Here is a 12,025-nt window from a genome sequence, read left to right as displayed (position 1 = left end):
TACTGTTTCTAGTGGCAGACTTTCTAACAGACTCCATGACTCTCTCTACCCAATAACCCTATGGTTACCATGCAGCCAGAAGATTCTACTATAACTAAACTGAGAAAAATCCACTGTCTTCAAGTGAAAAATAATAGCATTAGAAAAGAACTCTGCAGAAAACAAAAAAAAAAGAAAGGAAAAAGAAAAAAAGAAAACAAAAATAAAAGGGGGGAAAAAAAAAGAACTCTGCCTTAAAAGTCACAGGACGTGAGTTCTAGCTCCAGCAGTGTCACTTAGCCATCTGAAGTAACAGGCGCAAAGCTGCTATGCCAGCTCTGAAGTGGCATGATAAAATTATCAGAACTGAAATCTTAAAGCCCAATCCCACCAATAACAATTTTTAATTTTTCACTAAGAGTTGGGGGTGAAGTTGTAGGACACAGGGATATAATTTGTAAGTTACTTGTGAAATTCTCAGAGAAGAAAGAGAAACCTGTTTTCATCTTTCATTTTACAAAACAAAAGTGAGATGGAGATACACAAAAGAGTACAGTAATATGAACCCATTCTAGCTAGCATTTCCTAACTCACTGTTCCCTGAAAAAGACTATTTAGTGAAAAGTACTGCCTCTATATTTCTGAAAACTAATTTCACATCCAACATCCTTTCCAGTGGGTCTTCACATAGCCCTATCAAGTGGAACTGTATGACTATCACTGCATTTCTTAGGACTTATCAGCCAGAAGCTTGAGAATTTAAAAGTAGAAGTCACCTCCTGGCAAGAAAACTGATCCGTGTGACACCACAGATAGTAATCCCCATTAAATTAGCAGAGGCTAGATTTAAAGTTCATATCTTTTCATAAGAAAAGCTAACTAAGGAATGTTTAATCTCTGAAAGAAAAAAATAGAAATGTATTTTATTGCAGTTTCCTGACTTCAGTGTTTGATGGCGGAGGGGAGAAATCTCAGTTCATTGGGCACAGGATGACACAAGGCTTACAAAAAAAGACAACAGTGAAGGTCAAGGGAAGAAAAATGTTCAGAGTATGTGATGAGGTCACCCAAGGGGGCAGAACAACACATCCGTGAAATCAGTTTTCTCAACTTTCAATTATGCCCTACCACTTTGATTCTTATCATCCTAAACTTTTCCTCCTCCTTAGAAAGTGTCAGTCACCTTCTACTTCGTGATAGTCCCTGACCTTGATTCTGCAGTTTTGAGGGCTAAGTTTTCTCATCTCCTCATAAAACACTTTTTTCAGAGAAGTTCCCTCAACCATAGCTCCCATCAAACAATATGATTGACCTAAAGTCTGATTTTCAGCTTTTCTCAACTGTTTTCATCTCATCTCCCAATCTGATTCATTCTAACCTTTCCGCTATCACTTGTGTGTTACTGAGGAGGTTTAACTTTGTCTTCGCACACCTGGAACTCAATGTAGCAACATTCCAAACTAAGCCTTCTGAGGACAAAATATTTGACAGCATTTTGTATGTCAATTTGTCCCTTTATGTATAGAATAAATTTTTACAAATCTGATTAGACCTTTGTGTTTCACCTACAAAAATAAAACACTAAAGTCAATCTCTAATTTGGTGGCACAAAAGTTACTCAATCTATAAACATTCCAGTGTTCTGCAGCTTTCTTAGGAGCCATGAAAGGATTACATATTCTGTCCATTAGGAGTTTATTCTCCTCTAGGAAGAAATTCTGTAGTTGAAAAAAGTGTCATTTTTTCCTAATACCGATTAAACAATGAAAACATATTCTATATATCAAGTACCAAACAATATGTTAGGTACGGGGAAAAAAAAAAAAACACTGGCTAATCAACTTATCATTGTATATGAGGATATAGCAACAAACATCTCCTAAATTCTAAATGTTATTCTCTCATCTTTTTGAAAAATATAGACAATTAAGAATAAAATCTACTACCAGGTATGGTGTTAGGTACCTAGCTACTCAGGAAGCTGAAGCAGGAGGATCACTTGAGCCCAAGATTTTGAGACTATAGTAAACTGATTGTGCCTGTGAATAGCCACTGCACTCCAGCCTGGGCAGCATAGCAAGACTCATCTCTAAAAAATTTATTTTATTTTTATAAATCCTTAAAAAATAAGAATACAATCTATAAAGAGAATATTAATCAATTAAAAACGACCCACAAAACAACATATCTGAGCCTTTAGATGTCATCTTTTAAAAAGTCCATTTATCTCTTCAGGATATTAATTTGCGTCACATTTCTATCAAGAGGTAAACGTTAGGGGTGTGCAGATGCCTCAGGATGGGGATAAGCACTTGTTCAATATATACTAGCAGTGTATTCCAAAGAGACAGTCCCACAGACATTAAGAACATAGACCCAAATTCTAGGCTTCCTGGTTTCAAATCTCAGTTCCCCCTTTGACCTAAATTTGTGACTCCGAGCTATTGTTTTAGTTTCCTAATCTGCTTTTTAAAAAGTAGGGGGGAAAGGCAAATTAATAAAAATATCTACTTTACAAGGTTGTTGTAATGACTAAATGAATTGGAATGAATGCAGGTAAAGCATTTACAATTATACCTGGTATATAGCAAGTAAAGATTGGCTATTATTTTTTATTATTATTTTAGCCATTATCACCGTTGCTATATTATTGTATAATTATGATTCCAGGACTGTAGATCACATTTATCACCTTATTTAACCCCCTTAACCACCTGTGAATGGCTGCCTCCAGGTCAAAGTCCAGAGTCCTTGGTAGGACAGAGAGGAGCTGGCTGATTGAGTTGCCAGAATCTCTGGCCCTTCCCACATTCTCCCTGAGTGCCAGCCATCCAGATCTCATAGAGCACCCAGGAAAACCAGATGCTGCTCCACTTGGCACCTTCATCCTGTTTCCTACACCTGGAATGTCACTTGCATCAGGTTAAAGAACTTCTTCCTTCAGAATTCACCTCAGAGAGCCTCAGAGAATTAACATACATGGCTCAGAAAGTGTGATGCTTCCAGCTTTGTTCTTTTTGCTCAAAATTGCTTTGGCTATTCAGAATCTTTTGTGGTTCCATAAGAGTTTAGGATTTTTTTTCTATTTCTAGAGATTCTTGAGGTTTTAATAGAGATTGCATTAAATCTGTAGATGACTTTGAGTAGTAAGAATATTTTAATAATAATAAGTATTCCAATCTATGAGCATGGGATAACTTTCCGTTTATTTGTGTCTGCTTTCTTTAATCAGCATTTATCATTTTCATTGTACAAGTCTGTCACCTCCTTGTTTAAATTTATTCTTAAGTATTTCATTATTTTTGATGCTATTATACATAGGATTGTTTTCTTGATTTCTCTTTGGATAGTTCATTATTAGTGTATAGAAATGCAATTGTTTAAAGTTTATTTTGTATCTTACAGCTTTGCTGACCTTATTTACTAGTTCTAACAGGTTTTTGTGTATGTGTGTGGAGTCTCTAGGGTTTTCTACACATAAGATCATGTCATCTGCAAATGGAAATAATTTTGCTCCTCCTTTTCTGATTTGTATGCCTTTTATTTCTTTTTCTTGCCTAATTGCTTTGGCTAGGACCTTCAGTATTATGTTGAATAGAAGTGGTGAAGGTGAACGGGATCCTTGCCTTATGCCAGATCTTAGAAAAAAAAGCTTTCAGTTTTTCACAACTGAGTATAATATTAGCTATGTGCTTGTCCTATATGGCCTTTACTGTGTTGAGGTAATTTCCTTCTATGCCTAAGTTAAGAGTTTGTATCATATCCTTGAGCAGTGGTTTGTAGTTCTCCTTGAAGAGGTCTTTCACATCCCTTGTAAGTTGGATTCCTAGGTATTTTATTCTCTTTGAAGCGATTGTGAATGGGAGTTTACTCATGATTTGGCTCTCTGTTTGTCTGTTATTGATGTATAAGAATGCTTGTGATTTTTGCACATTGATTTTGTATCCTGAGACTTTGCTGAAGTTGCTTATCAGCTTAAGGAGATTTTGGGCTGAGACAATGGGGTTTTCTAGATATACTATCATGTCATCTGCAAACAGGGACAATTTGACTTCCTCTTTTCCTAATTGAATACCCTTTATTTCCTTCTCCTGCCTAATTGCCCTGGCCAGAACTTCCAACACTATGTTGAATAGAAGTGGTGAGAGAGGGCATCCCTGTCTTGTGCCAGTTTTCAAAGGGAATGCTTCCAGTTTTTGCCCATTCAGTATATTCCATGCTCATGGGTAGGAAGAATCAATATCATGAAAATGGCCATCCTTCCCAAGGTAATTTACAGATTCAATGCCATCCCCATCAAGCTACCAATGACTTTCTTCACAGAATTGGAAAAAACTACTTTAAAGTTCATATGGAACCAAAAAAAAGCCCGCATCGCCAAGTCAATCCTAAGCCAAAAGAACAAAGCTGGAGGCATCACACTACCTGACTTCAAACTATACTACAAGGCTACAGTCACCAAAACAGCATGGTACTGGTACCAAAACAGAGATATAGATCAATGGAACAGAACAGAGCCGTCAGAAATAATGCCACATATCTACAAGTATCTGATCTTTGACAAACCTGACAAAAACAAGAAATGGGGAAAGGATTCCCTATTTAATAAATGGTGCTGGGAAAACTGGCTAGCCATATGTAGAAAGCTGAAACTGGATCCCTTCCTTACACCTTATACAAAAATCAATTCGAGATGGATTAAAGACTTAAATGTTAGACCTAAAACCATAAAAACCCTAGAAGAAAACCTAGGCATTACCATTCAGGACATAGGCATGGGCAAGGACTTCATGTCTAAAACACCAAAAGCAATGGCAACAAAAGCCAAAATTGACAAATGGGATCTAATTAAACTCAAGAGCTTCTGCACAGCAAAAGAAACTACCATCAGAGTGAACAGGCAACCTACAAAATGGGAGAAAATTTTCGCAACCTACTCATCTGACAAAGGGCTAATATCCAGAATCTACAATGAACTCCAACAAATTTACAAGAAAAAGACAAACAACTCCGTCAAAAAGTGGGCGAAGGACATGAACAGACACTTCTCAAAAGAAGACATTTATGCAGCCAAAAAACACATGAAAAAATGCTCACCATCACTGGCCATCAGAGAAATGCAAATCAAAACCACAATGAGATACCATCTCACACCAGTTAGAATGGCAATCATTAAAAAGTCAGGAAACAACAGGTGCTGGAGAGGATGTGGAGAAATAGGAACACTTTTACACTGTTGGTGGGACTGTAAACTAGTTCAGCCCTTGTGGAAGTCAGTGTGGTGATTCCTCAGGGATCTAGAACTAGAAATTCCATTCGACCCAGCCATCCCATTACTGGGTATATACCCAAAGGACTATAAATCATGCTGCTATAAAGACACATGCACACGTATGTTTATTGCGGCATTATTCACAATAGCAAAGACTTGGAACCAACCCAAATGTCCAACAATGATAGACTGGATTAAGAAAATGTGGCACATATACACCATGGAATACTATGCAGCCATAAAAAATGATGAGTTCATGTCCTTTGTAGGGACATGGATGAAATTGGAAATCATCATTCTCAGTAAACTATCGCAAGAACAAAAAACCAAACACCGCATATTCTCACTCATAGGTGGGAATTGAACAATGAGAACACATGGACACAGGAAGGGGAACTTCACACTCTGGGGACTGTTGTGGGGTGGGGGGAGGGGGGAGGGATAGCATTGGGAGATATACCTAATGCTAGATGACGAGTTGGTGGGTGCAGCGCACCAGCATGGCACATGTATACATATGTAACTTACCTGCACATTGCGCACATGTACCATAAAACCTAAAGTATTATAATAATAATAATAATAATAATAAAAGAAAAAAAAAAAAGAAAAAGGAAAAAAAAAATAATAATAACATTCCAACAGAAGATAGATATGCTATTGCCACGGAAAATAACAATTTGTATATTCCAAACTCAGAAATAAAATATATTTATTTGCAAAAAAAAAAAAAAAAAAAAAAAAAAAAGAGTTTGTATCATAAAAGAGTTTGTATCATAAAAGAGTATTGAATTTTGTCAAATGTTCTTTCTGCATCTATTGAGATGATCATGTAGCTTTTGTCTTTCATCCTAATTATGTGGTATATCACATTGATTGAGCTGCATATGTTAACTCATTCTGGAATCCCAGTGATAAATCCCACTTGGTCATGACATATTCTTCTTTTAATGTGCTATTAAATTCAGTTTACTATATTTTGCTCTAATCTTCATTATTTCCTTCCTTAGGTCAGTTTTTAGCTTAGCAGTTTATTATTTTGCTAGTTCCTTGACTTGTAATGTTAGGCTGCTTGAAATATGTCTTTTCTTAATGTAGGTACTTATTGCTATAAACTGCTTTTGTTGCATCAAATAAGTTTTAGTATTTTTTGTTTCCATTTTCATTTGTCTCAAAATATTTTCTAATTTCCCTATGATTTCTTCTTTGACCCAATGGTTGTTTAAGAGTGTGGTTTAATTTCCATGTATTTATCAACTTTCCCATTTTCCTTTTGTTGTTGATTTCTGGTTTCACTCCATTGTAGTCAGAAAAAATATTTGGAATGATTTCAATCTTCTTAAATTTGTTAAGAATCATTTTGTGACCTAGTATATGATTTATCCTGGAGAATGTTTCATGTGTTTGAAAAGAACATGCATTCTGCTAGTTTTGGGTGGAATGTTCTGTGCATACCTGTTAGGTCCATTTGGTCTATAAAGCTGTTTAAGTCTGCTGGTTTTGTTTTTGTTTGTTTGTTTTTGAGATGGAGTCTTGCTCTGTCTCCCAGGCTGGAGTACAATGGCACAGTCTCAGCTCACTGCAACCTCTGCCTCCCAGGTTCAAGCGATTCTCCTGCCTCAGCCTCCCAAGTAGCTGGGACTACAGGTGCACACCACCACACCTGGCTGATTTTTTTGTATTTTTAGTAGAGACGGGGTTTCACTATGTTGGCCAGGCTGATCTCGAACTCCTGACCTCATGATCCACCCGCCTCGGCCTCCCAAAGTGCTGGGCTTACAGGTGTGAGCCACCGTGCCCAGCCTGCTGTTTCTTTACTGATTTTTCTGTCCACGTGATCTGTCCGTTACTGTAAGTAGGATATTTAATTCTCCTATTATTATTGTATTACTGTCTATTTTTCCCTTTAGAACTGTCAATGTTTGCTTTATATATTTAGATATTCTGATTTTGAGTTTAATAATTATTCTCTCTTCATGTTGAGTTGACCCTTTTATCATTATGTAATTAACTTCCTTGTCCCTTGTGACAGTTTTTGACTTAAAGTCTATTTTGTGCAGAAAGTGTAAGTCTGCTTATTTCTTAAGGTCCATTAAATACGGGTTATACCAACAGATTTGAGAAAAAAAAAGTCTGTATTCGATTTTTTTTACTTGTCTGCATATAGCACTTTATCTAAAACAACTAAATATTAGAAATTTATAACCAATTATTCAAATACTAGACTATAAACATTTATATGCATAAATATATAAAAGTCATGTTTGAAGCCACATTAATTCGCTATACTCTGTATGAGAAATACAAAATCTATACACACATTTATACAACAGACATTATACATACATATATACACTTCTATATACATTTATATGTATTACTTCATATGAATTATTGATTCACATATTCTAAATACTAAAGCAAAAGATTGAACAAAGTCCCTAAGACTATGACTGATTTGATGCTTTCCTAAATTAAAGATATCTTAATCAACTTCATTTAGAAAGTGGTGTGTTGTATAGCTGAAGAACAAATTAATGGAAAAAATAGGAAAACAACATGGTATATTAAGGTTGTACCTGAAGTCATGGACTCAGATATATTTTAAAGAATAAGCAATTGAAGAGCTATACTCCCCAAATAAATGTGAGAATATAAAAGGGAGAAATATATTATGTTTATTTCCCCTTCAGAGTTCCAGACTTGTCTGAAAAATATGTAAAGGAACTCTCTCCCTACTTATACCCCAGATCAGACCTTTATTTCTAAGGTTTGGTTTGAAGCAAAAGGGCTTTGTCCCAAATGAGAAAGAAAGAGAGAACATAGCCCAGGAAACTGCTCTATCCTCTCTGATGATCTAAGAACATCCAGTGAAACTGAGAGGTTCAAGGAAAGATTTTAGAAGCCACTGTTCTTCAAGAATAAATGAGGAGAATGACCCAACAGTGAAGAAGAGATGGACTGGAACAGGGGTTATATCCCTTTGGTCTGAGATTAAAACAAAGAGTTGTGGTTCAGGAATGGCATGCTACTTGCAAGACCTTGAATGATGGATGATGCCCACAGATGCTAAACTCTTGGCACCAGAGCCTTAAGAGAAGTGCCAATGTTCCCTGTGGCTGAGCCTGGAGCTAGCAGACAGGAGAGAGATGAGATCATCTCAGTAACCTGCCCAGAGAAGCACTAAGCAACTGATGAGTTCTCCACAGCAGAGAGGACAAAAGAACAATGGGGATCAGTGTCAATTAACAACCAGAAGCCTCTTCATGCTATTTCCTGAGCCCTGTAAGCTTCAGAGTCACATATACCCCTGGGTTCTAGAACAACAAAAACTGATACCTGACTTATCATTAACTTCACTCAGAGGAGCCTTGCAGCCAGATCTTATGTAATCTTTAAAAAACAAATATATACTATAGCTTGCCAATCAATTATCTGAAAAAATTTCCAACTGCTTCATAAACATTCCTATAATCCTTTTCCTCAGAAAAGTCCTCCCCCACTGCTTCTTTCTGAGAAAGAAGAAAAGAGATACCCAATTACATTTTAAAGAATTTTTAGCAATTCCCACAAAGGCCAAATTCTGGGTTTCATTTTATTTTGAGACATTTAAGATCTGTGTAAATCATGTTCCACACACTCTCCTAACTATTCTTCACTTACTTGAAGTTGCTACTTCTTAATTCTTAATTCTACTACTTAACTTTCTTTTTCTGTATGAGTCAATTGGTGAGTCCACCACTGAGTTTTATGTCCCCCTTATGGAGACCTGGAAGCTTCTCCAGGCTGCCATCTTCGAGTGGCAGGTTAACTCCGTGGGTAAGACACAGGCTCTAGAATCAGACATGTCTGTCTTTGAATCCTAGACCTGCCACATCCGGGCTATATGACATAAGGTAAATTACTTCACCACTTTAAGTGTGAGTTTCTTTTTTAATAAAATGGAAACACTGATCCTAGTTATCTGAGATGGCTGTTGTGAGGATACAATGGGATAATGACATAAAGCTCTAAGCACAATGTTTGGCACATAATCAGTACTTGAGAAATGGTAGTTATTATTAGCAATAGAAAATCTAAGCTCCTGAAGAAATATCCAGTTACTATGACACTGCCTTCAGCAGCCAAACACTAACGACTAGTTTAAGTGACACAGTTAAATTATGAACTGTGCTTCTAAGTTGCTTAAGCCTATTAATTTACTTGTGAGTTTTAAAACAATTTGTCTTTAACACAACAAAATGTTCACAGATCTAACACCAGACCGACAAATTCCAGAGCAAATGTAAGTATACTATACAGGAATACTTGGAAATTCAGACTTCAGACAAAATACAAAGATAAAAAAGTCCCAGCTAAAAGTATTATTATTTTTGAAGTATTATCAGAAAAGTATTATCATTTTTAAAGCAAGAATCACTTTTAAGGTAAGTAATAATAGTGACCTGATTAGTAGTCAGAATTTTTAGAAAAGTGCTTGCTAGAGTGTCATATTCCAAATGTTATCTGTGGAACCTTATAGTATATAATGAGCAAAAATGTCTCTGGCAACACTTAACTAAAACTAATTCCTATGCAGGCATCAATTCTGTAACAGATTTTTGACCCCTAGCCAACAAATGTAATCAGTGCTATGCTGATAAGTATTTAAAATCCAGCTCCCGAGGGAAGGGAGGCCCTTGATTTGTAGTGTTCGCCAGTTTTCATGGATACAATACTCTACAATGGCCGATTTCAAACTAACAATCAGTTCTCAAAAGCCAGCGCTAGCCAAGACCACCATACCACCTAGATATGAAGTTTGCATTCAAAATGGTTAGGCAGTCCACTTGAATAGGGTTGTTACAAGGAAACCAAGGAATTAGCCCACAAATGAAAAATAAACATAAAAAAAAGATATATAGATTTTTCTAGGCAAGTGACTGAAGCAAATTTACAGTGGGCTAATTACATAGGTATGATTCAGGCTCTGATTCCCTTTCAACCACATTCCTCTGTCACTGAGAGCTCATCTGCCCTCTGCACGAGTGGTTTCACACTCTTGCATCAACTTCTTCTATACAGACGCTCTTGTCTCTTAAGTCTTGTCTCTTAAGACTGTTGCTACACTGAAGCTTTCACCTGACCACTTGAGGGGCTCTCAGGTCTCCCTGAATTCACTCATTAATATCATTCACCAAGAAATAATGGTATTTTTCCCTAACTTTCCTCATAAGATTATTGCAGTTTCCCTTTTATCAGTAAATCTACCAATTATGCTAAAACTCCTCCAGCTAGTGACAGAGGAATGCTGTCTATGAATAGAAAGAAATTAGTTATCCACTTAACACTTTGCTTACCTGATCTTTCATTTGGGAACAGAAAAACTAAGCTTTTAGGAATACCACTTGGAAGACTGCAGGAAAACCCAAATACACTCCCTCTCTTTTATTTCCAGCTTCAAACTTTAGTCTACCCCCTAGACTATTTTGCTGCAGGAACCCCTAACTCACTAAATTAAAGGATTTTAAAAAGTAAAGTTTTAAGTGCAAAGAAATTTACATTTATTTCATATTTCTCTGTTAATTTATAATGTTGTACTTCAAACCTCCCAAAAGACAAGCTGTTGAATGTGATATCCAGCAATTCTATAATCTCTCTGTAGGTTATACTAAAAAAAAATTAAGTTATTTCTATGGCTAAAAAAAAAATCCATGGCAAGATGAAAGAGTTCTGTGGATGGATGGTGGTAATGATAGTAAACAATATGAATATATTTAATGCCCCTGAACTAGACACTTAGAAATGGTGACTATGGTAAATTTTAAGTTATGTGTATTTCAACAGAATTTTTTAACATTTTTAAAATAAGAACAAATCCATTAAAAAGAAACTTTGCCACTCTGCCCTCCCATGGTTTCAAATAAGAAAATAGATTTTAAAAAAAAATTATAATATTCTTTAATATTGCCTTTGTCTCATTACAGACTTGAGATATAAGGGCATCTAGTGATGAGAAAGGCTGCATTTATTCTGCTAGATATCAATGCCATATGCTCATTTTTGTAAGGTCTCCTACATTCATTATAATTAACATCTAGGGCTAATATGAAGAGGTAATTGTTTAATCAAGAAAACAAATGGTCAAAAAGACAAAACATACTGCATTCTTTGCCTCTCACTGGGTCAGGCAGGCCAGAGCAGTCCACTGCAGAATTTGGAATGGCAACTCTCCACCTGGAGCCACTGCTATCACATTCCGTATATTCAAAGTGATAATCTTTCTGCAAACAATCACAAAAACAAGCCTTTGTTAGAGCCAATTCTAATGGGACAGCTGTGCTTTCTCTATCACCCCAAGCCCCTGTTTCCAAGCTGTACCCTCTCCTTGATTCTTATCCCTCCCCCATCCCACCCACGCCAAGCAGCTTATTGATCAAAGAGGTATGGTGCTAGACACAGAGTAGGTGCTGAGGAGATGATGCAGGACAGGACAGTCAACGCTGTCAGGTTGTGACCATTATCCTTTCATCTCACCCATCCAGAAAAGCTACAGCACATTTCCCTATCTCTTGCAGGCTTTTTAAGCTCTAAATAACTGATGGATGTGAGTAGGAGAAAGCAAAATAACACTAGGAATTTGACTACTGTCACTGTCCCATGTGTTTCAAAGAAAGAAACAAGAGAACCATTTCCATTGACCTAATTCTCACTCTGTTTAAAATTTAATGGAAGGTGTAAAAATTAATCATCAAATACTAATAAAAGACTACAAGTTTTTAAAGCAGCTCTCCC

The 12,025-nt window shown here is 36.4% G+C and overlaps 1 protein-coding gene across 3 annotated transcripts in view; it reads right to left on the bottom strand.

Moving 5' to 3' along the window:
* ELAPOR2 (endosome-lysosome associated apoptosis and autophagy regulator family member 2) overlaps window positions 1–12,025 on the bottom strand; it is a 179,619-nt gene that overhangs the window by 79,418 nt on the left and 88,176 nt on the right. For 2 of the 3 annotated variants that reach the window (XM_009243064.4, XM_002818284.6), the window contains exon 2: window positions 11,394–11,514. The exons of the other annotated variant lie outside the window; for it this stretch is intronic. In XM_009243064.4, the coding sequence (XP_009241339.2) occupies window positions 11,394–11,514 (121 nt within the window). The remainder of the gene's footprint in view (window positions 1–11,393; window positions 11,515–12,025) is intronic. 3 annotated transcript variants of the gene reach the window in all.

The sequence above is a fragment of the Pongo abelii genome, chromosome 6 (genome assembly GCF_028885655.2).
Source record: "Pongo abelii isolate AG06213 chromosome 6, NHGRI_mPonAbe1-v2.0_pri, whole genome shotgun sequence".
Lineage (NCBI taxonomy): Eukaryota > Metazoa > Chordata > Mammalia > Primates > Hominidae > Pongo > Pongo abelii.
The sequence above is the reverse complement of the archived record's forward strand: the minus strand, read 5'-3'. Positions and strand labels throughout refer to the sequence as shown.